Source organism: Denticeps clupeoides, chromosome 12, assembly GCF_900700375.1.
Source record: "Denticeps clupeoides chromosome 12, fDenClu1.1, whole genome shotgun sequence".
NCBI classification, from domain to species: Eukaryota; Metazoa; Chordata; class Actinopteri; order Clupeiformes; family Denticipitidae; genus Denticeps; species Denticeps clupeoides.
This window is the reverse complement of record NC_041718.1, coordinates 20,069,849-20,097,162: the sequence shown is the minus strand read 5'-3', so window position 1 is coordinate 20,097,162 and position 27,314 is coordinate 20,069,849. Positions and strand designations below refer to the sequence as shown.

The window sequence follows — 27,314 nt, the reverse complement described above, 5'->3', positions numbered from 1 at the left end:
TGCACACAGATTAAGACATAATCTTAATGAAATATTCATGTGCCGTCGATCTGCCGGCACATGTCTGCTATGGAAATGTAGCTTTGTTCTACGTTTTTTTTTTTTTTTTTACCCGACTGGCCCTTTCACGGGGGATTTTGGACTTTCTTCAGTTAAATCTGGCATGGTGGAACGTGAGAAGATCTAATCTGTGCAAGGTTGGTGATATGTGTATGGTGACATATGGTTTACTACCTAGTACTGGTCCAGCAGAGCCACCGGCTGGGAAATTGTTCATTTTTTCTGGATTTGCTCATTCTGATGCACAGCAAGCACAGCCACATGGCGAAACGATAAAATGTGTCCTCTGCGTTCAACCATCACCCTTGGTAAGCAGTGGGCAGCCATGAAAGGCGCCCGGGGATCTCAGTGGAACCCTTCCTTTACGAGTCCGCTTCCTTACTTGCTCGGCCGACGCTGCCCCTTCTTCATGACCAGATAATGAGTGTTTCACCATTTTTTAGAACAGATAAATGCCCTACCACCGTGGCCCAGGCTGAGATCACCCCTGATTTAAAAGTAAATGCAAAGTGGGCTTCACTTGCTGTTTTTAGACTCCTCCCGCCATTCTCCTTCTGTTCTATATTTAAAGAAGCCATTCCCTGAAGCCCTGAACACTGATGGGAGCTTGCGCTCCATCTGCCTGTGACCTCCTCACTTTAAACACAATCCCATAATTCTTGTGGCAGACGGCCTGTAGATAATAGGAAACAACAGGGCATCCATTGAAACTCCAGATCTTCGTCCTTATATAATATCCAATCAATAAAAATATCTTTATTGATGCAGAGTAAAATAGGTAAAATACAATTATATCATTAGAACAAAATAACACCAGAGCTACAGTGCAATAACAAGAACATTTAGATTTCTGGCATGCAAATGTGAGGTCATTATGAAACACTGCAGCACAAGGAAATGTGTCCTGGGGAGCAGTACCTTGATCAAGGGGACCTCAGTGGCACCTTGGCGGTTCTGGATTCGAACCGGCAACCTTGTGGTCTTCGGTCTGCTTCCTTACCTGCTAGGCCACCACTGCCGTTACTATAATACAATCAGTAGTTACAGGGACAGTCCCCCTGAAGACACTCAGGCTTAAGTGTCTTGCTCAGGGACAAAGAACTAGTGACTCTGTGGTCTTCTGGTTCATAGGCAAGTTTCTCACCACTAGGCTAATTCCACCCCAGTGAATATACAATATGTGTTTGCACAGCAGGAATATATTCACCTAGTGAATTAATAAGGTGCGGTTCTTATAAGCAATTATAAAATATAGAATCAGTAGCAATCGAATTACTGTGGTGCAGTTGAAGAATAATGTGCATCTACTGTGTATCGCAGAGACAGATATTACACATGAAGGATCAATCCAGGGATTATATAACAATATTTTAATAATTATTATTTGCCAAGAGAATTTATAACGTACCAGGTGAATGTGCAGGTATGAAAGGGAAGAGTCATGGGACTAAATTTCCTATTTACTGCATCGGCCATTTATGCGAACATTAAGTAGAATTAGGGGTTCCGTTTTGTTTGTTAGCAGTCTGTGTGGGTTGAGGAGTAAAGCAACCAATCAGCATCAGCTCCCGCCTATCACATGACCCTTTAACCCCGCCCCAATCTCATCCAGATTCCCAATTCCTCTGGAGAGGCTCGAGTTTGTGACACCCCGGTCTGTGGCAGGAAATTGGGCCCATTGGCGGGGTGCAGAGCCTGGGGCTCTGTCCCAGGGTGGCACCAGTGGGGCTTAATCAGGGTGGGAGCTTATTATTCTCCTCCCAACATAGACAGCAGCACCAAAGAATAGTTTTTAACATGGATGTACATGCATTGGCTTTATTCTCTGACTGACACGAGTCCCAACACCTCAGAAATTCTTTCTAATCCTGGGAGGCGCACTGGAATATGGAATCGCATTACTGCATTACTGTGCATTACTGTGCATGATGAGGAAAACGTGATGAGTCTCAAAGGATGGGACTTCTTTGAGGAGACCTCAAATCATCATCATCATCATCGCCCTCCATATTCCACTCTTCCTGCGTAGTTAAATATTATAACTTGTCATATTTGCATATCTTCAACAGAAATAAGAAGATGAACCCACAGTGCCGAGAATGTGGATTGTGTACTCATGAGGATAAGAGCATTTGTCTGCACTATTTACTGTACACGTACAGGCTTCGGTCGAGCACATTATTACGTAAAAGTTCAGCAAGCCTTTCTTCCAGTGCAAAGTGACGAGGAGCGTCGGTTTACGTTGAGATCAGCCGTGAAGTTTCACACTTTCGTAGGTCCCAGGATCATTTTTCGTTTCAGAGCAACCTGCTTGTGTTTGACCTTGGTGCAGCGTCAGATGATGAAAAATCTAATAACGCAAGAACGTTTTCTGCATTTCACGTCATTCGCCAAAATGGCAGATGGACATGATTAATCTAATAACGTCTTGTATCATATTCCGATCATATAATCATAACATTAACATTTCCCACCAGTAAATACGACTAAATACAATGTTATTTTTCCAAAAGTACCAATTCTTCTCATTTCATCGGTTGAAATTGAATGGAACATCGGTTCCATTCAAATGGAAAAAGAGATGAACTAATATCTAGAACACGTCCCCCATCTTTCCACTCATGCAGATGTCCTTTGTATGAATTGATTGACGCTCATTACAGCCTCTTGATGAGGCTTCACCGCGCTCCACCGCGGTGATGAAGATACGAGATGTCATCTGAACAACCTCACCGTCCTACAAGTGAGGTTTCCGCACGCGACCACAGATTCTGGCCTCTGCTCTCACAAGCAATAATGATAATGAAACCAAACACACACACACACACACACACACACACACACCAGGAAGATTTACAGTTTAATCTCGGGGCCACCAGATGAGCATTTGGCAGCGTTAGTAAAACGCCATCCAGCCGCTTGGTTATTTACGGCGCCGCCGCTTCGTACGGCTTCTGCTGAGGACTGGGCGCCGCCATCTGCTGCCCGGCCTCCTTCAGGTCCTCCTCCTCCTGCTGTTTACTCTGCGCCACCCGGGCCCGACCTTCAGCGGCTTCGCCGCGGTGTGACAGACAGGGAACTGCGGCGTTTTACTTGCCATCGGGGTTTTTTTTTTTTTTTCCACTGAGCGCAGAAAACCCCCTGAAAGTGGTCAAGCGGCCATTTGCGTAATGACCATTCAGACGCATGTGACTCACGGCACTGACATTTCGGTGGCGGCGCATGCCGGAGGCCTCAGGTTCCAGCGGTCCGAGACCAGTCTGGAGTGAACATTTACATTTAATTGAAAGCTGCGGCCGCGCCGGAGTTCACCTCCATCTCCAACCTCCTCCGCCGGCATGCATTAATAACCACCGTCAACATGCGGGCGCACGTCACCGGGCCGTACCTGCCCCTCCAGAACGAAGGCGATCGGATATTTCAGAACAAGATCAAATCAGTCGTGGCGCTGAATCCATCTCCCTGTACAAGAATGTTATAATCAAGCCACCATTAACTGCCAAGCAGCTATCATGCACAAAATAACATCCCAAATATATATATATATTTATGCAATAAGTCTATGCAATATAAACAACAGGATTTTACTTTGGAAAATGAACCCAAATCAGATCTTTTTTTTTTTTTAGTATTTCATTCTTATATTTCTTTACATTCTTCTGACCCACATAAACATTTTTTTTCCACACGGTATATGTTGGTTACGCATCGCTTTATGTGGTTGTGAACAGTCTGGTTCTCAGTTAGAACTTGCTAGAGTAATACTTGGGGGTTAATAAATGATGCAATTAACCAAAAACAGATTTGGGAGGGTTTCAGCAGAGCCACCCTCGACTGCAGAGGTCAGATCCTGGGTCAACCGATGGAACTGCGAATGCACTAAAAAGCCACCAGCGAAGCCTGAGCACTGCGGGAAACTGCAGGCCAGTCCAGTCCAGCTAGCCGTCATCCGATGCCGTGTTTTGGTGTGGAGGCGTGTGCCCCCTCCCAAATGCTTCTGAATTGCTGCCACTAAGGCGGGCGTCACCATCTGAGGCGCGGAGCGAAAGCGCTTCGCCATCGTAGCTGTTGCCTGACAGATCTGCGCCGGACGCCCCGATCGATCGTGCAAAAGCGGCAGCAGGATTACAGTGCAGCCGGACCCCTGGACCCCACTGCCAACCAATTACACAAATGCCATCGATCCCCACGGCCTTTTTCTTTCGGTGAGGGTCCCGAGGATGAGCCGCCAGGGTAGACGGCTATGGATTTTCCTCCCTTTCCTCCCTCCCCCACGTCCGTCCAGCAGAAGGGATGTCAGGCTTGCTCACCGTGTAAAAAGGACAGAGGCGTGTGTGTCCAGGCTGTGGACATATGTTGCTGTGCACAAAAGTCAGACAAAATGAGCGAGGGTCAGCAGCCTGGAATCATGGACCATCACGAGTGTCATTTTAGAACATAGACAGTTGGATAGTCAGATCAGAATCAGAATCGTGTTTATGGGCCAAGTACGCTATCAAACACACAGTAATTCGGTAGTACAGTACAGCAGGATCCTGCTCACAGACGTGCACAATATTCAGATTACAAACAAGGCAACACAATATAAGTGCAATAAAAACAGTGCGAGGAGTGTAGACCAAGTACCACTGAATATGGAACATTGATAATATTACATATTTTAATATTATATTCAAATAAAAACTGGTTTGTATTGCACAGTACTTTACGTATTAACTCTGCCCATAAAGTATAAGTCAATTTTTAAATGATTTAATTATGAAAGGTCAACCCTTTAACCATGTATGAATGAAGAGTGTTTGAATGAATATCAAACATTTGGCTAAAAAAAAAATAAATTTAATTGATTCTAAGTGGTATTCTAATGAGCTATCAACCAAAATCATGTGAACATATCGAACATTGTCCTTTTCTCTTGGCAATCAAAATTTCTTACATGAATATGAATTTCGAAAATGCTACCGAGTAATACTGGGTAAGGTGTCCCACAGGTCAGTTGCAGCGTCCCTTCATTTGACGTGGAGTTAATTCGATTTCTGGGGTGGGGCGTTACCCTAGCAACAGCCCAGCTGCCCCGCCTCCATCCTAGCTCGGTATGTACAGTAGACCATTTGATTCAGTCCATTACTTGCATCCCTCGGTTAAAATGTGCAGTAATGACCGACGTCTGCTAATGATTAATAATTGAGTCTAATTACCCTCCGCCGGGCGGTTCTCCTATCTTGGCGCCTGATAAACACCCTCGCGCCGGCCTTGACACATCTCTCCATTAATCTCCTCCCGAGTGTATTCAGCCCGAGTGTCGGCGGCGCCGATGTTTGTGTCTGAGCTTTGCCGCCGTCTCCCCCTCCATGTTAGGAGGAGGTGAACCTGTCCTGCCCGTCTCGCCGAGGCGGGTTTTTTCCTTCGCCCCTTCTTCTTCTGCCTCCTGCCGTTTGATCCAGACTCCAAAGAGGCTTCTGTCTCCCGCTCACACACACACACACACACGAGCTGTCAGCCCTGCTCGTAACCCAGGTTCCAGGGTTCTCCTGACGGCGTCACCGTCCTTTTACTCTGTCTGCACTTTGTTAGGCCGAGATTTAACACGCCTGATTAAAGTTCTGCCCGGCAAATATTTAACGCCGGAGTCGGAAATATTATTAGCACGTGCAGCACTTTGAGAAAATGGCGCCGCCCGCTCCTCCCAGTGACTTTGGGATAAATAAAGACATCATCAGCACAGCATTTTCCGTGTTCGCGCAATGCGCTGCCTCATCGAATCCCAGCACGCCAAGCCAGCAGCTCTGTAAACGAGGCTCCGCGGCGTCAATGCGCGCCGGCCGTGGATTAAGACCTCCGGTCCGAATGGCTGTCAGCCCGGCTGAATCAGCTAATCAAGCCTTCAACGGGCCAGCCGACGGTGCTAACGCTCGCGCTGATGAGGCCCGGCGACGCATCTAGAGCCAAAAGCCAAAAGCTGAAAAGAAGGTCCAATTTCAACTGAAAATCAAGCAAGAATTCATTTACATTTACAGCATTTACCAGACGCCTTTATCCAGAGCCACTTACAATCAGTAGTTACAGGGACAGTCCCCCCCTGGAGACACTCCGGGTTAAGTGTCTTGCTCAGGGACACGATGGTAGTAAGTGGGGTTTGAACCTTGGTCTTTGTGGTCAGAAGACTTATTCTGAGTGAGTGTGTTACCCGCCAGGTTACTACTGCATTTACATTTACAGCATTTACCAGACGCCCTTATCCAGTAGTTACAGGGACAGTCCCCCCCTGGAGACACTCCGGGTTAAGTGTCTTGCTCAGGGACACGATGGTACTAAGTGGGGATTGAACCTGGGTCTTTGTGGTCCTCTGGTCCACAGGCGAGTGTGTTACCCGCCAGGTTACTACTGCCTTACTACCACGGCACAGTCTCACATTCACAAACTTAGCAGCTTCCGTACATCACAACACGTCTCCGAACTGTTTTTCATCCATCCAATCCCAAACATGCTGTTCATCACTGGACTAGAGCCGAGAATACGTGCTCTTCCGTGGAACGTTGCAACAACGATAACGCCTACTTTAATTCGTTTACGCTAATTAACCTGACTTCTTTCCATTGTGTCCGATGAATGTGGACAGTTAAGATAAGAGTTTAGTTTAAATTTGAGCTGATCTGAAATCAGTTCTGCGTTTTTTTGTGATTATATGCACCCAATTTTAAATGAACCCCAAGGAGCACCAAACACGTTTCTGTTCCATTAGTCCAAAGTGAACCTACAATGGTCCACTGATAAAGGGTGGAGACCAGGGGGTGTGTTTTTTTATTAAAAAAATATTGTGACCGGTCGTGACTAAGGCTACAGCCAACTTTATGGTCCGCCACTGTTATCTGCATTGTTTCCATTTCTTTTCTTTTCTTAATTTTTTTTATGTTTTATCTGTGGTCCCCTTGAACTTTTTTCCAACCTTGATCCAACCATTGAAAGAGGGCGGCTTGTGTGATTTCCACAACAGCAGAATAAGTCTTCTGGCCATTGATGAGGCGAAAGCTACCACCTTGGCTTGAGATATTGTAAGAATTATATCTTGAGGGGGGACCAAAAAAATAGGGAAGTATGGTGTAGGTTCAATCGTTCTATTACATAAAGACGACAAGACTATGAAAATATTTTCCCAGAAATTATACAAAGACTGGCAGTTCCAGAACATATGGCCTAAGGTAGCTGGCCCTTGGTGACCTCGAGCTGGCATTATCCATTTCTTTTCTGTCTCCATTTCATTTCATCCCGGCACTCCGCCCTTTTTGCGTACGGTTCACATTGCATCAGCGATGTTTGCAGTCCAGTAATTCATGCACGGCCCACGGTGGTAAACAGCCTGCGGGGAGCAGTGGCTCCTTCAGATCAACAGGAATATTCGTCAGGGGAGGGCAGAGACGTCCTCCCGCTCGGCCTGTGAGACTGAGACCCTCACCCCACTGCATATTCATGGCAGCCGAGGTAAATATCAGGCCAGAAGGTCACCCCGCGTGCTGGTGCGCGGTATATGAACATGTCGCGCACCCCGGTGGGTGACAGTGGCACTAGCTCCGCTGGGTGTCGGTGGGTGTACCTGCAGGCGTGGCCCCGCCCACCTCACAGGAGCGGCCACGCCCAGCGCTGCGTCTTTTACATCTGCGTCTCTACGTGATAAGTAAAGACTCTGCTAACGCTAATTTTAGCCGCGTAATCCCAGCGCTTCGGTTTCGCACACAAAGCGGCCGCGTGTTTGCTGAAAGGCTAATGAGCTTTAATAAATCATCTGATTGTTGGAAGGCAATTACCGCCACTTCCCGGGAGGAAGAAATAGGAACGTACTGCCGGGAACATGACTAGCGCGGACACACTTCCGACAGGCCGAGTGGCGAATGAGTAGTCGTGGACGTGGAGGGCCAGGGCCGCATGGCGTCGCGGACGCCGGGGAGGCCCGTCCGTCCAACGGTGGCGGGGCCGCGCCAAGATGGATGGGGACGGGGGTCTAATTAGGAGAGCAGGCGGAATAAAAGACGGAGCGGCGTGCCGGTGCGAAGCGCGTTTGAGCGAAGGCGGCCCCAGCTGCCCCGGATTACAAATTGCCACGGATGCGGCGTTGCCATGGCACCCCGTGGAGCCTCGCGAGCCATCTCTCATCCATCTGCATGAAAGAAAAGGTTACAAAACAACCGGCATCGGCAGGTGCGCCGCAGCGCTTTCATCAAGAGGCGTTACGCGGTGTAAAGGACAGGAAATCTGGAACAACTAACAAGAGGCGTGCAAAAATATATATATATTATAAACAGTACACAGGAAATATGATCCCCGGGAACTTTTCGTTAAATCAGCTTTTTATCAAGAAAGCCGGCGGCATGATGAAGTGTGTGAGAGTGGAGGTGTGGAGGGAAGGAGGAAGAAAGCAGATCATCGGAGGTCTGTAATTAATGGCTCGGTTCCGGGCGTTGGTTGGCCCCCGAGGCGTGTCCGAGTGAAATAAAACGCCGTCCTCCCGTTCACCTTTGGGGGGTTTTAAAATCCCCGGATCCCCATCCGGCCTGTCCGACCTTGACCGGTCCTTTGAGCTGACAGCCGCTGGCCTCCTCTGAACCAGTTGTGTTTGGAGGAGATGGGGAGGTGCCGCAGAGTCAGCGGTAAAACTTCACAGCCGCTCCGCTCCCCTAAGAGAGACTCTGTGCGGTAATCATGGGTAATGTCACATTTCCAGGTCACTTTTAGGAGTAATAAAGTCATCTGATGACATAAAACTCAAACTAGCGCACCACCCCAAAACCTCGGGGACCCCGCCTTTACATGGAAACAGACCCAGAGGCATTGAAGGTCCCCTATTATGAAAATGGGACTTTGTGAGATTATTTAACATTAATACGAGTTCCCCTGGCCTGTCTATGGTCCTGCAGGGGCTACAAATGGCGGTCGGTGTAAAGAGAGTTTTAGCCGTTCTGCTTCACCGTTCAGAGAGCGGCAGCTCAGACGGTCAAATTTTGTCATAATGGGAAATACCTCACGTTTCTCATTGCTCAGTGATTGGATGTAAAAATGAGCAGTTCAGTTAGTTCAGTCACGCGAGACTCTGAAGAGCCAGCGGTTCTGTGCCAAACATTGTGGTTGGTGGATAGTCTTGATGACGTCATTTCCATGAATGCCCCTCAACTTCTATTGGCCACTCTCTTCCTTGTCCCGCCTCTCTCCTCCTCATTAGCATTTAAAGCTACAGATACCGAAATGGCGCGTCCTGGGAAATCTCATTGTGGGACTGGATCAAAGTGGCTGTAATTCTGAATTCCAGAAAGAAACAGTATTAGGGGACTAATAAGACTGATAGTAATATAGCATAGTATAGCATAGCAGGGGACGTTTAAACATTGACCTGACAAATCGCAAAGGGCTTTTCAACCCCAGTTCCATGCAGCAGACGCACGTTTGTTCATTAATTGTGTAAATATAGAGTTCCTTTTCTCTACATGTGTAGCCATCAAACTATAAATTATTCACAAATCTGTTTAGAGCAAGTAAGAAGGTCAACCAGCATCAGATTAGTCTAAATGAATAAACACTGTGGGCTATAGAGATGTCAATAACCGCATTGTTACTGATTATGAATTGCCACAATATTTATTAGCCGTTTTCTGTATCGGAAGGGACTGCATTTTGTATGTTTTCTAAGTCGTCCAGTCGTCCTTTAGTCTGGAACTACAGTAGACGGCAGCGCCATCTGGTGGTGTTTCCTTGCATGACACTGAATACCAATGAATCTTCACAACCGAGTAATGGTTCTTCAGTTTATTTAAGGATATCTGTTTCTGTGCGATCAAGGCTGATATGTTCTGAGTATTGGTGCTTGACAAAGGCATCGATCGCAGACCAACTAAATAACTCAGCCACATGAGCAAACGACACATCCCTGCACACACATCTCGCATTGTTCCCGAGCTCAACTAAGACTCAGTCGGGAACTGCCTGTGCCGTTACCCGTCAGGCGGATCAATCGATCACCTATTGGAGGATGGCCGGCTAATGCGAGCCAAGGTTATTTACTGTGGAGCGGAGGGAGCTGATGTAATTAACGCAGACGGGCCCACAGTGGGGTCAGCCTACTGATCCGGCACGCTGGAGCAAAGGAAACTGATGGATCTGACTTCGGCTGCTGATTCCTTCCAGGTTCTTATGCCGCCATTGGCCTGTTAACATGCAAGGTTCCTTTTCAGGCCCAAACTGTAGACCAAAGTGAAAATCTCAACCCTTAATTAAAGTTTAATTTTCCTTTTTCCATCTGGCCAAAAAGCAGAGTGCCTCCAGTGAAGGGCTTTATCACGTCTGAGGCCCGACCGAGGCCAACGCTGCGGCGTCTCCGCCAGCAGCAGCTGTGATGGAGCGCTTCGTTTCAGTTATCACCGCCGACGGACGTAGCCGCGGTATGAGGAATGAACCGTGCCCAGAACAGCAAGAGGATTAGACCTCGGCCTGTGCGCTGGTGTCAGATTCGCGGCGGTCAGACGGGAGCTCCAGGTTTACAGGTTTAAGATTATTAAAATCCTATATTTCAAGGTGTGATAACACATATGGGCGTGAGTAATATTTTGGATGAAATTGAGATGTGCAAATGAAATGAAAGTTCTTCATCAGATATGAATACATTTTTATTAAATGGATAACAATACAATCATTTACATTTACATTTATGGCATTTATCAGACGCCGTTATCCAGAGCCACTTACAATCAGTAGTTACAGGGGACAGTCCCCCTGGAGCAACTTAAGGTTAAGTGTCTTGCTCAGGGACACGATGGTAGTAAGTGGGGTTTGAACCTGGGTCTTCTGGTCAATCATTTATTGTTTTTCTTCTGCTGTTAAGTTGGCAAATTTTCACTTACGACCGTATGATTCTCACCCCTCGATAGAGGCTATTATAATAATATGACATACTGGAGCTATCTGCCATAATCATAAACATAAAACCACAAGTAAAAGCAGTAAAAAAATGAGTAAACAGGCCTGATTCTGTTATTGCATCAGGCCGTGTTGAATCTCTGAGACGTATACGCCCGACAGGGCGCCACCGGGACCAGGATCTCGGTTAAATGGTGGGAAACGGTGTCAGGATGAGCACAAAGGGAGGGTCAATATGCAAGGGAGTGTCATCATACTGAACTAAACGAAATTAAAAGGAAGCTGGCGCATTTGCTGTCAGGCGAAACGGAGAAGTGACGTGATGATGTGGGTCTGAAATGGGACCGTGATTGTAAACCCGCTCCATCCCACTGCAATTTACCCAGAGTCCTCTGGGGCTTTGCTGGGACTGTGCAAGATTCCCCCCAGGAGTGTGTGCAGCGCCCGTTTCAGAGCTGTATAAAAGTGAATTAGCCGCTGTGGCCGGCCACACCGCGCCCACGCCCAGAGGTGGGCACGGGGCAGACTGGCATGGCCGGATTAGTGGAACCGCAGCACTTCCTCCATCCAGCCGGCGAGTTCCGCTCTGCAGACGCCCAGTCAACCTGGTAAACAGGGACACAGAGGGGCACGTCCGTTATCTAGAACGTTCTAGAGGCAACTCCTCACAGATCAAACCAAAAACTGGCATCAGTTTCATTCATTATTAAAAAATGATTTCAAGTTAGTTATTATTAAGTTATGTATTATTAATGCTTCCGTGCTACCATGAGAATTTCAACTGAGAACCAGAACTCATCACAAGGGCAAAACGTGTTCAGTAACACCATTGCTCTTTGGTTCAGTGAACAGTGTTGTAGTAAGAATATTAGTAATAATATTAGTAATAATATTAGTAATAAATTAGTAATAAATGGCTGCTTGCTAGTTATCTATGATGCAGAGGAACTAACTACCCACCCAGCCATTTTGTTGGTGTGTAAATGTTCCTGACATCCAGAAGATGAGATTCAATGATGTGTTTCTTAAACAACGTTTAGAAGGCGAGGAGCTTGTAGCCATGATTGACAGCTCTCACGTCTCCTACTTCCTCATTCTGGATGATTTTAACCCCCTCCTGTCAATACGTGACACACCCAGGTGTAGCACAGCTCCATTTGGGGCAGTGGGTAGCCTAGCGGTTAAGGAAGCGGCCCCGTAAAAGGTTGCCGGTTCGAATCCCGATCCGCCAAGGTGCCACTGGGGTGCCACTGAGCAAAGCACCGTCCCCACACCTGTCATGGTTGCTCACCAAGGGTGATGGGTTAAATGCAGAGGACAAATTTCACTGTGTGCACCGTGTGCTCGGCTGCTGTGTATCACAGTGACAATCACTTCACTTGCACTTCACTTATCCTGATACCCCTTGTGCACAAACGTGACCACTACCACCAACATGCAGGTTATATAAAAAAAAAAATCAGTTGTTTCCCAAATGTTTCCTCGGAAGCTAAAGGGCAGAATATCATATCAACTAACAGCAAATCAAAGCTTCTAAAGAGGCTCAGAACTCATTTACCCACAATCCCCTGGGACAGTATGCATTGTTGCACATGGCGCCGTCTCATGACTCTGTGCCCGGCAGGGCTCACAGACGGGGGATCTGAGCCATTTGGCCATCGCCATGGCGACTGAACTCAGCCTGTAAGATCTCCTCGTGCAGAGTGTCCAGCGCTCTAATCCCTCTCTGTGGAAACCAGAAAAAAACTGGTCCAAGAGGACAGAGGCCTGGAAGTGGACCGGGCCGGGCCGCGGAGGAGGGGTGAAAGGGCCCGTCTGCGTTAGTTAATCAAAGTGTCCCGGTGTGGGGATTGAGCGCCGTGCCGGGCCCCGGCGTATCCGTCAGCACATTGGAGGACTCGGGTCGTTCATCAGCCGCCCCGCCGATCGATCGGCTCAGCTCTGGAAGCACGCTCACGTTTTATTACGGAAATGAAAATAAATTCGAAAGACAAAGCGGGCGGAATGCGGCGGCGGCAACACCTCCGGCGTGGGCCACGGCCGAGGGGAGGGAGGAGAAGCTGGTTGGGGCTCTGATTAACGCGGCAGGGGAGCGGAGCCACGTGATGAAAAGCGAGGCAGCGGCCCCTCGGACAGCTCCATTAGGCGGTGATGGAGGGGGAATATTCCCCAGGTAATCAGAGGCGGAGTGTATATCGATTCGCTGATTCCGGCGCTCCTCTCTCAGGACGGCGACGCCGCAGGTTTAATGTAATGTTGTTGATTTGATCTCCTCGGTCCCCGGCGAGCGGGAGAGCAGCGGCTCAGCCGGGCCGGAGGGGCGGCAGTTTATCTTCAGACCCTCAACAGAGCCCCAGCGAGCAGGACAGACCGCGGCGGTGCGGTGAACGGCAGGGATTTGCCCCTGGCGGGGGGTACGACCCGCTTTCCACCCCCTCGGTGGTGGAATGAACTTCCAGCTCAGTCACTGAGCACCTTCACACGGCAGCTCAAGACCTTCCTCTTTAGAGAAGATTTAGATGAACTTGTAACCTTCACAGGACAATCATGTGAAGAACATCGTCACAATTCATGATGTTACCTGTGGAACCGTTTTAGATTAATGATTTATAGATAGCATTGATTATCAATACTACGGAACATTGTGTCCTAATATTAAAACGTCCCGACACAGTTAACGGCCCTCGTGCTCAGTTGCTCTGAGACTTTAATCAGGCAGTTTAAATTAAACCCCGAGCTGGTTAAGTGACAGAAGCGTTAAGTATAATAAGGTAAGGATCTCTTTTCCATCCTTGAGTATTTGAGGCAGTAATGGGATTAGTGTGGGTGGGTTTTAATAAATATCGCACTGAAAATATGACATAAGTGAACCAAGCTATTGGTCGCACGACCTCCATAAGTCACAGCAGAAGTAGGACGCTCGGGTATTATTTCTCACGGCCGTGTGAGGTGATGGACGAGGTGAAGGAATTCTCCGTCGGGGCAGCGTATTGACAATTAAATCGTAAACCTCGGGGCGCCACCCGTAATCCGCGGCAGTCCGGACCCCCCGCTCCTCAGACAATCTCAGCCCTACACACACACACACACACACACACACAGACGAGGGAAGCAGACAAGCACCATCAAAAATACATGAGATTGAAATCGTTAGCCGCAGCGGTGTGGGGATCAACGGGGGTGGGCCGACGGTGTTAGGGGTCGCGGGATTGACCTTCATCTCTAACGGTGCCTAAACGATTCCCTGGTGGCTGAAATATTCATCCGGCCGCAGCCAGCTCCTTCGGGGACCCATTAGCTCCCATTAATAAGTAAATATCCCAGCATGCACCGCTGGCCTGGGTGATTTGGGTGGCGTCTCGCCGTCTCCTGCGACACTTTGGCGCTTCATTATCGCGGCCTGCAGCTCCGTCGTGTCCGAACTGAAGCTGAATCGAATCAAGTTATTGTTGCCTTCCGTGAATATTAATAGCATTTTCCGGGGGAAAATGGATCAGCTCTGATGGGTTCACGGTCCTGCGGGAACGTGCGTGTCGCACGGGAACCTAGAACTTCGCAGGCTCCGCCTCCAACACCTGCAGCTGGAGCTTTTGAGCGTTTGAGCGTTTACCTCAGATTTGACTCCAGATTCTGTCCCACTTCGGGACATACTGCACAACATGTCCACTTCTCGTCCCCAATCCCATATGCAGAATGATATAATGTCCCACGTTTTTGCTAGTAATTTATTTTACTGTCAGTAATTTAAAAAGACGTTTCCAGCTGCCTGCAGGCGCCATTTCTTCTCTATGGAGGAAGTCCGCCTCACACAAACGCAGTACAGACACGCCCTTTTAACAGCCGACATCCAGTAGCTGAGAGAAGAAGAATGAAATTTAACAGGGGAGGAGCCTATGATTGACATCTGTGACACACCCTACTGGGGCAGGGGTGGCCTAGCGGTTAAGGAAGCGGCCCCGTAATCAGAAGGTTGCCGGTTCGAATCCCGATCCTCCAAGGTGCCACTGAGCAAAGTACCGTCCCCACACACTGCTCCCCGGGTGCCTGTCATGGCCACCCACTGCTCACTCAGGGTGATGGTTAAATGCAGAGGACACATTTCACTGTGTGCTGTTCTGTGTGCTGTGTATCACATGTGACAATCACTTCACTTTACTTCTTCTATTTTAGTCAGCCGTGAAACTATCTTTTTCATCTTCCCATCAGTAACTGTGAAAGAGTTCAGAGTGGAACTATCGAAAAGTCTAAAGCACTGCCAATAAATGGTTTTCGTTTCGACTATTGGAGTTTTGCGCAGGACTGTACCTGGCCCATGACGAGATGGTTGTAGAGCTATTCGTGGAAAATGTATGGACTCCAGTCCATACTGGACGGAGGAACCTTAGACACCAGCGTGGTATCGTCATGCTTGTAGAGCCGTTTTGGCCTCCAGCCTCAGTTCCGCTGGTCGTCGGATGACTTTACTACGCGGTCAGAAGTTACGCGTGGGTTTATAAGGAGGTCTGAACCACGCCACTGGCCATCGATCCGAGCTCCATTTCACCATAAAACACACACAAACACTCACATATGGTCTGATTCACTCTCTGCTGGAGCTTCTTTAAAGCCAAATGAAGGTCATCGGGCTGATAAGCCACACCTCGTGTTCCATATACTATATGGTAGACAGATGGATGATATTAATAACTAAATTATTAGACCAATGAATTGTTTGAATTGGTCTAACGAATGTGATTTTGAAGATTATAATATGAAAATGCTGACACGAATGATAACAAAATGTGGGCCAACGGGCAGTCCTCCATCCACAGTATCGTGGTGCGGGATGACAGGTCACTGTCACATGATGTCACATGACTCCGATTCGGCAGCATGACTGTGTCCAGTTGCTCCCTCCTTCCTCCTCGTCTTCCTCGTGAATCCCGTAAAGCCGCGGCGAGCCCGTCCGACCCCTCGACTCTCGCAACATCTGGCGGCAGCCAGTAGTTAAAGCATTTGGCCCAAGCAGCTAATCACGCAACGCGTTGGATGGTGCATCCACTGCGCCGCACGTCCTCGGCTCATTCGCACTAATCTACTCCGCACGAGGCCTGGAGAGAGAAGCTGGGATAAGCTGGTGAGCATGCGAACGCCACGGGAGACGCGGGACGGAAGTGGGATCCGTGTTCTTAAGACAAACGATCCGCCCGCCTCATGCATCAGGCAGATAACAGTGGCAGCGCCATTTTTTTTTCCCCACGGCGAAGGAAGAAAGGACGAGTCCTCAAAGCTAGGAGTATGACGCGAGGAGTATGAAAAATCCCGAGGTTTGGTAATTCATTTACATTTACAGCATTTACCAGACGCCCTTATCCAGAGCGACTTACCATCAGTAGATACATGGACAGTCCCCCCCTGGAGACACTCAGGGTTAAGTGTCTTGCTCAGGGACACGATGGTAGTAAGTGGGGTTTGAACCTGGGCCTTCTGGTTCACAGGCGAGTGTGTTACCCGCTAGGCTACTACCACCCCAAAAAATGCGTCCCGTGTCGGAAGGCAAATAGAGGCCCAGCGTTCAGCGGCACTCTCACTAGCCACCGGGCTGGAGAAGACAGGGCGGCCACACGTGAGAGGAAACATCTAGACCGATGAACACTCGCAAGGCCAGGTCAGCGGGCCACGTTTCCGTTTTTTTTTTTCTTTTCTTGAACTCGCCGGGCGACCAGGCGGGGAACAAATTGTTCTTCCAGCCGGTCCGGCCTGATGGAAGCAGCGACCTCTTAATGAGCCGGGAGCATCTCGCGCCATCGCTCCTGATGCGTATCTCGGCGCCGAGTGAACGGATTCTCCCGCCTCCGCTGACGTTTAGAGCGCTGGATCCGGTTTAATTCCACGAGCGGCCTTCACCGAGAGGGAGAGACGTCGGGACATTTACCCGCCTTGTACTCCCCGAGACGCGCAGGGACGCTAGTCTGGTCTCCCGCCGCAGTGGTCAGCCGAAAGCGGTCAGGTGGTGTCTGTCTCGCACAGAAAAGGAGGGAAGAACAGCGGGAAGAAGGTGAAAGTGATTGTCACGGCGAAACCCTGCAGCACAGCACACGGTGGCACGGTGAAACATGTCCTCTGTATTTAGCCGTCACCCTTGGTGACGGCGGGCGGCCATGACAGGCGCCCGGGCGAGCAGTGTGTGGGGACGGTGCTTTTGGTTTCTCGGGATTCGAACCGGCAACCTTCCGATGATGTTTCCTTACCCGCCAGGCCGCCACGGTCCCATACTGCCCCATAGTCGCCGTCGTTGTCATAGTGCCGCACAGATGGAAGACCGGGGAGCGTTTAGGGGAGCAAAGCTGATTTGCAGAGCTCCCTCAACTTTCACTGTGACCTTGCGAAGCACGAAGGCTGGTCACCATGGCAACTCTGCAGCAACCACTGCAATAGCTTCCCTCTGAAGCAGCCGAACAGCGAAGCGAGAGCGAAAACAGAGCGGAGCAGATGCATTAAACAAACACTAACAAGATTCTGGATCCTCGATTTATTTAAATTGAATTAATTGAGCCAGAGCAATGGCCTTAACCACAAAACTCTCATTAACAGGAACGCTGGTGCTGATGTTGCTTTCAATATCTTCTAATTACAGGTCCTGAGGTCTCCTGCTGCTCTTTAGGTGCATGCATACCTGTCAGTGTATTATTTGGATTTTTTGTCCCTGTGGTTTATGTATTTTTCCATCACTAGATTGCGGTTTGGTGCGTTTGATTGATTGATTTGCTTCAAAAATGAACCCCGAGTTAAGTGCAACACATTTGTAAAGTTCAGTATTCCGTAAGGAAGTGCCACTGGATGGCGCTCATAGATAGTTAATGTGCAAGGCACGTCGATTTTTTACCACCTCCTCTCCAAAAATCTACATTTTCAGAGACCAGCTGAACGAGCTGAAAGCGTTGCATTAAGGGGCCAAGTTAAATGTCGACTAATTGTGGTTCGTCAATGCCTCAGTCTAAAACATCGATAAACCACTGAGTTCTCGGACAAGCGCTGCCAATCTAAAGCTTAATCCGGCCGTCTTGCCATGGATCGGTTGCCACTAACCATTTCTGTCGGCTTCGTTCAGCTTTTTCGGAGGAATGAAAAGCGTGGCTTTTGGTGAAATATGTAGCACCTCTGTGATAAATGCTGCCTTAGAAAGCGCTGCATTAATAACCATAACCCACAAATACGGCATGAATGGCCTTTAATTCCCGGCCGGCGCATTAGATGTTAATAAATGTTTGCACAGAGCCCAGACCTCGCAACGTCCCTCATTCACACATGCGGGCCTCGGCCCATTAGCACGTGTCGGCGAATTAGGGTTCGACGCCCAGGCGCGGCCCGTGACTCATCAGCAGGAGGCGCACGTTAATGTAATTTGCCAGACGAAATTAATTGTTAATAGGCTTGCAGTACAACATTTTAATTTATCCACTTATCGACTTCATGAGTAAAAAAAAAAGTAAAAAGTGGACGCTTCCCCACCGCAGACTGAGCGCAGCCCATGCTGGGGGTTTAATCAGAAGCCTTTTAAAACGGAACTGTGGGCCTGGGCCCCTTTTTAGAAGGAGCGGATAGCCCCCCACCAGGTTGTCACGGCGACTTACAGATTTCCCTGTTCATTTTGAAAAGGGCAGAATATTCAATGGTTTACTTTCCATCAGTGGCGTGGAGGCAGCAGGTGCGACCAGAGTGCTCACCTCACTTTCACCTCCACTGTCGTGTGTGTGTGTGCAAAATTATATTGTTTTATTACATTCTATAAACCACAAGACCACATAAGAGGCCAATATAAGGTCAAGGGTCAAAAGAACACGCTCGCAAGGCCCGGAAGTAGAAGCCCATTCCTTCAGGTGACATCAGAGAAAACCTTTTTTGCTGAGTTTTGTTGTGAAATACGTCCTTTTGAAAACGGGTAACAGAGTTGAGACTTTTTACGTCACCGCATGGGTCAGAGCTTTTAATGAACGGTCAACACTGTGGAGCTGGAATTCTCCTGCAGGATTCCCTTAGTGCAATGATCATTGCAACTTTTATCACATGCACCATACACTATTTAAGAAGGCCACCTTTTGATTGACGTGTTGCACTGCCACCTACTGGCCTGGCATACATGCAACATGTCCGATGGACGCTTTCCAGGGCAACTCCTTCTCCAGCGCACATGAAAAATAAAATACACACAATGGTCCCTGCATCACCGCAGCTCAGCAATCAGTGCTGCTGTTGGCAATATGCAGGCGGAGATTATGATATTAAACGAATATCAAGAGATGTTACGGTGCTAATTGCTACTTTAGTAAAGCAGCAAATGAAGTGTCCCAAGATTATATTTGGTGCTAAAGTGGAAGAGCAGGAGCATTTTTACTGGACTAGGTAAGGGAGGATGGTGTTTTAATATAGATGTTGTGATGGTAGCTTGTTCGCATTCACCAGATGCCATTATCCAGAGCAGCTTACAATCAGGGACACTCAGGGTGCTTAAGTGTCCTGCTCAGGGACACGATAATAGTAAGAGGGGTTCAAACATGGGACTTTGTGTGAGTGTCTTACCAGCCAAGACATTAACAAGAACTGTGAAATGAAAGGTCATAGGAAGAGGCAGTCAGGTCATGCCATGTCCAGTGTCCACAGGGACGCATCACTGCAGCCATAAATATTAGTTAATGACAATATCAAATATGCTCAGATTCTGTATAAATGGGACAGAATGCCGTTAAAAGTTGTCCCCATCGCTCTACAATTTATGGATTCCACATGGATCCTAATGTTCTCTTTTATTTCATAACCCGAAGTCACACCTCATGAAATATGAATTCTAGTCGATTCAGCTCCCAAATAAAACATTCATCAGGGTATACTTTCTTCCACCCTGCAGAAGACTCCTTCATATGAAAATATTATACTCGAGACTACTGGGGGTACAGGTGATAAGCTCCTCATAGTAAGGAGAAGGAGGAAAGGAAGAAATGACTTTTAATGTATTCATTTGTGGAGTGACTAACCGCAATATAACCACAGCCCATCGGAATGCCAGGAATGGCAATGGCATTTTTTGGACATCGGAAGACAAGAAGACTCCTGATCATCGTCTTTAACGAAAGATTTTTTCTCTGCAAGCAGATTACATGCGTTTTTTTTTTTAAAAGAATCTAATTAGTGAAAGTGAAGTGATTGTCATTGTGATGCACTGCAGCACAGCACACGGTGGCACAATGAAATGTGTCCTCTATATTTAACCATGGCCATGCATTTTTTTATTGCTGCTGACTCATAATACTCTGAAATCCATTATCTTACATTATTAATCCGTTTTTATGGCAATTTGTCTGACGCCCTTATCCAGAGCGCCTTACAATCAGTAGTTACAGGGACAGTCCCCCCTTGGAGACACTCAGGGTTAAGTGTCCTGTTCGGGGTCACAATGGTAGTAAGTGGGGTTTGAACCTGGGTCTTCTGGTTCATAGGCGAGTGTGTTACCCACTAGGCCAGTACCACCACTAGGGAAGGAAAATTAAAAGTATTACGATGTCACGTGGCGACATGGCAGAGGAGGGCGTGGCTGTGGGGCAGGTACAGCAGTGACAGGGGCAGCTGTTTCCTTCAGCAGAGTAAACAGCCCTGCCGTACGGCCAATCGTCTGAGAGCATTTCTGTGTCGGCTCTGGAGCCGGGCCTCGGCGAGAGAGAGCTCAGCGGGAAGCGGAGATTAGCCGCCGAAGAAAGGGGGCAGAGGGGGATGCATTATTCAATATGCAGAAAGGCTGAAGGGGTGCGAACACACACACACACACACACACACACAATTTTCCATTTGCTTCATATTACAGCCACTCACGACATTCTCACATCCCATTACGGCGCATGGGTGGAAGAAGGGCGCGCCACAGCGGGCCTGGGCGACAGGGTGCATCGTGGGGCAGGTTCGCACATCAGACCCCAGCGGGGAGGCGGACATCCCGTAAACCAGCTCCGATGGCTGCCAGGGGAGGCTGCTGATGGCTCCGGCTCTGACCATCACACTCGCTTCGGGAACAGACAGGTGTGTTCCAGGAGGACATAACGGCTAATCGGGCATTCAGGACCGGCGAGGCACCGCTTCCGGGGGAGGGGAGGGCTGGAGAAGAAGTGAAGAGTATCTGCCAGCCTGCCACTTTCGCAGAGTGGCAGAACCAAGCGCGTTTGAATAGGTCCGTTTCCACACCTGGACCAACCACGTCCACTCCCTGTCCAGAAATGAGACGCTTTCCGAACGCGAGAATATGAAGAAGGACTCTCCAGTTCTCTCTTCCAGAGACTGTAGAATGGCTGCATTTTCGGGTTTTACAAAGATAAACAGACGTCTTGCTAATTTCCTGTATTTTGTTTTTAGTCAATGTTAAAATTTTCTGACTCCCAGAATATGAACGTTAATGAAGTTTAAAAGGGGGAGGAGCCTGTAAGCATTATTGGCAGCTCTCTCCCCCACACTCTCTTCCGCATTCTGGACGATTGTACCCCACTCCACTTCACACATCCAGTTGTAGCGCAACTCTTCCTTTTCTCCTCCGTTTACCTCTGTTGCTCCTAAGACATGACCACGGCCACTACCAACACCAACATGCAGATTATCAGTGCTTATCTTAAGTAGATCCAATATTCTGACTGAATTTAAGGGCATAAAACATGCAAACATGCATATTTTTACAGCAGCTTCTCCTTCATGGAAGCACAGATTCCCCCCAAAGGGCAAGTGCAGGAGGGGAAGTGAATGAGGCGAAGCGGAAATGGCCTTAAACTTTGCAGACAAACTGATTCAGAGAGTGCCGTGCAACCGGGACACTTACTGCATTGGCAAGCAAAAAGCAGGCTGCAGTGACGATGTTTTTACACTCTATGATTCGCTTACTGTTGTACGAAGCAGCGACTGAAAACTTCAATAAATTGTTACACTTGCGGTAAAATAAAGCAAGCGTGCCAAGATATGCTATACTTTTGCAATATTTTTCATGCACGTCAAATTTTGTTTATTAGGCGATGTTAACTGATGGTATGTTTCCTTTAATCGTACTCTGCTGCCCAACTCCTCGGAAACTGTAGATGAATCACTTCCAGGCCCCTGATTATTTGTCGGGTATTGGGGATGCTGTATTTCACCCCTCCGTGTCAGTCTCTTTTTGCTGAAGTCATCTGCGAGAGCAATTCTCCGAAGCAAAGCAGCACCATTCCAGATGTAACGTACAGCAGCTCGCTGAGAGAGAGAAAATATGCTGGGATGCCGGCTGCACGGCCCGGCTTCTCACTTACACACAGGGGTGGGTGGAGTCTAGCCAAAGATTTTACTCAAGCATGAGTAGTTGTCACGGCAACGTGATGGAGCGATGGACACATTGGCAAGACTTCGAAGACACAGGGGGTTTAATACATTAAACACTGGGGCAGTGGTGGCCTAGCAGTTAAGGAAGCGGCTCCGTAATCAGAAGGTTGCAGGTTCGAATCCCGATCCGCCAAGGTGCCACTGAGGTGCCACTGAGCAAAGCACCGTCCCCACACACTGCTCCCCGGGCGCCTGTCATGGCTGCCCACTGCTCACTCAGGGTGATGGGTTAAATGCAGAGGACACATTTCACTGTGTGCACCGTGTGCTGTGCTGCTGTGTATCACATGTGACAATCACTTTACTTTACATCGAACACGAGCACACACCAATACATGGCATACATTTAGGAAACTGGGTGGGTAACACACTCGCCTATGAACCAGAAGACCCAGGTTCAAATCCCACTTACCACCATTGTGTCCCTGAGCAAGACACTTAACCCTGAGTTAAGTGTCCCACTTACTACCATTGTGTCCCTGAGCAAGACACTTAACCCTAAGTTGCTCCAGGGGGGACTGTCCCTGCAACAACTGACTGTAAGTCGCTCTGGATAAAGGCGTCTGATAAATGCTGTAAATGTAAATGAAACGACGAGGACGTGACACAAGAGGCAAACATTTATCATACGAAAAGAGCTGCAAACAACCAGGGCAATCAGGCACACAACACTGGCGGGGAAAAAACTCTGCACCTAACCGCGGAGACAGTCGTTGACCTACTCTTATAACTAATTTTTTTCTCAAAAAGTATTTTCTCAAGTAAATGTAACTCGTTACTACCCACCTCTGCTTATAAGTATAAATAGAGAAATGTGCAGTGAGGATACAAACCATCATGTTCAAATGTATTTTTTCTGCAGAATGAACATTAAAGGTGTCGGGCTACGAGGCATAATTAAGAAAGTAATGAATGCAGCACATCGTGCATGCCATGTGTACACATTTAATGCAGTGAATTTCTTATTCCTTGATTAGTTTCAATCCACTAATGCTCTTCTCTGTGTCTGTCTGCAGATATGCCCTTCAACGTTTGTGGAGAAAGGAGCCAAAATGTGAGGTGGATGAACTGACAGCTGAGCAAAAGAAGCCCATCGCACTCATCTGTCAATTCAACTTGCTCAAGACATAGAAGCAGAGGGAGAGACAGGCCTCTGGAACTTCTATATTCATCAATCAAGTGGTCAGCTTCAGAGCAGAGAAGATGAAAGAGAAAAAAAATTATTCTGGAGATAACGTACTTGACAAACCCAAGTGAATATCTTAACACGAACAAGTGACAAAAAGAAAACTTTGCAACTGCCATTTGCCATAAGCAACACGATAGTTTTCATTGGTTTGTGTTCATGATTTAAAATGACAAAGATCACCATGCTCCTACTGCAAAGCCACCTCCTCCTCGGAGTGGCCAGCGCTCTGGTAATTCATTCCATACCCTGGAGGGTCCCATGCCCTCACCAGTGCGTGTGCCAGATCAAGCCGTGGTATTCGCCTCAGTCATTGTATAAGGAGGCTCCAACGGTGGACTGCAATGACCTCCTGCTCACCACCCTGCCAACCTCCCTGCCCACAGACACCCAGACCCTACGACTGCAGAGCAACCTCATCAGCAGCCTGAACCAGAGTGAGCTTGAAGGCCTGGTCAACCTGACGGAGCTTGACCTCTCCCAGAACAGCTTCAGCACAACTCGACAACTGAAAATCACAGACCTTCCTGCACTGCTCAGCCTCCACCTGGAGGAGAACCAATTCAGGCACCTGCCAGATGCCGCCTTCTCTGGGCTGCCAGGCCTCCAGGAGCTGTATCTAAACCACAATAGACTCCGTAGCATCTCCCCAGGAGCCTTCCGGGGCCTGGAGAAGCTGCTGAGGCTGCACCTCAACTCCAACCGGTTAGCGGTGATTGATCGCCGTTGGTTCCATGCTTTGCCTCAGCTGGAGGTCCTTATGATTGGTGGGAATCCTGTGGACACCATACAGGACATGAACTTTAAACCCTTGGCTTCTTTGCGCAGTCTGGTCTTGGCTGGAATGGGACTGAAGGAGCTTTCAGGACGTTCCCTCGAGGGCCTTTCAAGCCTTGAGAGCATTTCCTTCTATGATAACCACCTGACCAAAGTCCCAAAGGAGGCACTCCAAAAATTACCAGGCTTGAAATTCCTTGACCTGAACAAGAATCCCATACAAGTGTTACAGAGAGGTGACTTCAGAGACATGCTTCACCTGAAGGAACTAGGCTTGAACAACATGGATGAGTTGGTCTCCATCGAGCACTCTGCAATGGAGAACCTTCCAGAGCTGACCAAACTGGAAGTAACCAACAACCCCCGTCTGTCCTACATCCATCCCCAGGCTTTCCAGAAGCTCACCAGCATGGAAAGTCTGATGCTTAACAGCAACGCCCTGAGCGCCCTTCACCAGCAGACAGTGCATTCCCTGCCAAATCTGCAGGAGATCAGCCTGCACACCAACCCAATTCGATGCGACTGCCTCATCCGATGGGTGGGGGCCGACAATCGGAAACCCGTCCGTTTTATTGAGCCCCAGTCCACCTTCTGCTCCGAGCCGCCAGAACTGAAATCCAGGAGGGTGAAAGAAGTCTCTTTCCAAGAAATGGCTGAGAGCTGCCTCCCTCTAATTGCCCCGAGCACCTTCCCCACCTACATCCAAGTCAAACATGGAGAAAGCATCGCCATACACTGCCGAGCCCTGGCCGAACCAGAACCAAGCATCTACTGGGTCATCTCCAAAGGCATACGGCTCGCACCGTCCACTAGCTATGGCCGTTATCAAGTTCTCCCTGAGGGCACGCTTGAAATTTTGAGGGTCACCAAAGAGGAAGATGGATTCTACACCTGTGTTGCACAGAATCTGGTTGGAGCAGACACTCGAAGCCTGACGCTGAGGGTAGAGGGTGCAGACTGGGTTCCACCATCGTACACCCAGAGAGCTGAAGTGACCTTTGAGGTGCGAGAGGTACGAGAGCGCTACGCGCTAATTTCCTGGCACCTTGGCCGCAACGTCCCAGGAGCCCATCTTTCGTGGGCCGCCAATGATACCCTGGAGGACAACCACAGACATAGCACTCGAATTCTGGCAGGGACCCGAGGCTTCAACCTCACTCGACTCCACCCAGCAACGCGCTACAAGGTGTGTCTTCACACAGGGCCGAACGAGACCTCCTGCGTCCACCTCAGGACTACAGAGCTGCTCGTCTCGGTTGAGCCTGCAGATGTGACGCCGGCCATCCTCATCGCTGTGTCTGCCCTGCTGCTCCTCATTGTTGCAAGAACCTGTCAGGTTGGAGACCAGGAGACGGAGAACATGCATAAGCTGGTTTTGTCACAGCAGCCCAAAGCTTTCGTACCTCAACTGTCACAGCAACGGCCACAACTTCTGGACAAAGTTCCGCTCGGGGGCTTTAGCGAGGAGCCAGCGAGGCCCGGACAGGAGAAGGACGTTCAGGATTCGCTGGTGGCCGCGTGCTGAGCTCCGCAGCTCGAGGTCGCTGGATGTACACAGACTGGCGGAACTAACCCTCACACCCGATCAGCCAAACCGAACTTGCAACCAAGCTAAAACCACAACGCGAAATAACCGGATCTTTATCACCAAGGAGTCCCGACGACGCAAAGGACGAAAAAAAAAAACTTAAAATGATGAATTTGTATTTATTTTATAAAACATATGAAATATATTTAAAGTATATATTGAAGACACTCGTGAAACGTATTCGGATGTGTACACAAGTTAACCCGCGAGCCATGCCGGCAACAATCAGTTCAGCTTTTATGCAAGCGGAAGACTCAACAGGCCCGCGTTGCGGCCGCGTCCGGCCCGGCTGCAGGAGGGGAGTTTATTTTTTCATGCGGACGGGAGAGACTGATGGGACTTGACAGGGGGCTTCAGGAAAACCCAAGTAGGTCAAACTGGCTCGGAACGGCACCAAAGGGGAGCCGTTCGACTGATGGCACTTTGCAGTTTTTTGTTTTTTTTTTTAAACGACAGAAGACGATTGAGGAAGGAATAGCGCGCCATCGCTCGTGGCGGATTGATCGTGTCCGGCAGAAAGCCGACGGGGTCGGGAGCCGGAGGCGGGAAAGCCGTTCTTGAAAAGGCAAGGCCGGCGCTTTCGACCCCGCGGGCCGCCTCGTCACATTGACGGCCACAATCCGCCGCTCTCCCGCTGCGAGGGACGCGGCCCTCAGAGACCCTCCAGCAGGGATCGGCTTCACCCTCATAAGACAGCCACCGGAATTTCCGGAATTGTCATATTAATGTGGGCGATCGGTTCGTTTTCACTGATGCATTCCGCTCCGCAGCCTGTGACGGACTCCGATCGGAACGAGTAGCAGCACCCGGGAAGCCGACTGAGAAGACGAGGGTCCGAGCGTTTACCTTTACTGTTCCTCCTGCGCCACGGGGAGGCCGCTTTTCTAAGGTGTATCATTTTACGGTAACCCTGCTTTGTTTTAGTTTTTGTCGGTACGTGATTGACGTGTCCCCCAATGTTTCAATATTATCCTCTAACTTTCCTGTCCTGACTCTGTTCTTTTTGGTAATTGGTTCGTTTTTGGGTTTATAATGCTGTACATAAATCAATCCGAAGTTTCCTATTCAATGTACCGCTTCTCCTTTCCAAGATAATTTAGACGACTGTGTGCTATATTCTATTTTCAGTTATTATTAAAACACTTTTTGGACTGACATGCCGAGTTTTGCATGACTGGGGGGGGGGGGGGACTTCGTTCACGAGCCCGACACCAACCCCCACCAACAGACCTTCTTACAATTCACCTGCAGCCACGCCGCGCCACAGAATGCGGCGCTGTAACGTGCGCGCCGGTGGGGAGTTTCTAACGAGCCTCAAAACATCCCTGAGCTCCCAGAAGCCTCGGCAGAAAGAGCCCGGGGCCCGCGCGAGGCCCCGCCCCTCTGAAGCAGATGGCGGCCCGTCTCGTAATGCCTGCTTGCAGCGAGGAACCCACTTTCTGC

The 27,314-nt window shown here is 48.9% G+C and overlaps 1 protein-coding gene across 2 annotated transcripts in view; it reads left to right on the top strand.

Annotated features, from left to right (window-relative positions):
- The window catches only part of lrrn2 (leucine rich repeat neuronal 2), a 35,351-nt gene extending 8,325 nt beyond the window's left edge, over positions 1 to 27,026 (top strand). For both annotated transcript variants that reach the window (XM_028999430.1, XM_028999432.1), the window contains exon 2: positions 23,337 to 27,026. In XM_028999430.1, coding sequence (XP_028855263.1) covers positions 23,676 to 25,808 — 2,133 coding nt within the window. In that variant the 5' untranslated portion in view covers positions 23,337 to 23,675 and the 3' untranslated portion in view covers positions 25,809 to 27,026. The remainder of the gene's footprint in view (positions 1 to 23,336) is intronic.
- Positions 27,027 to 27,314: the final 288 nt, after the last annotated feature.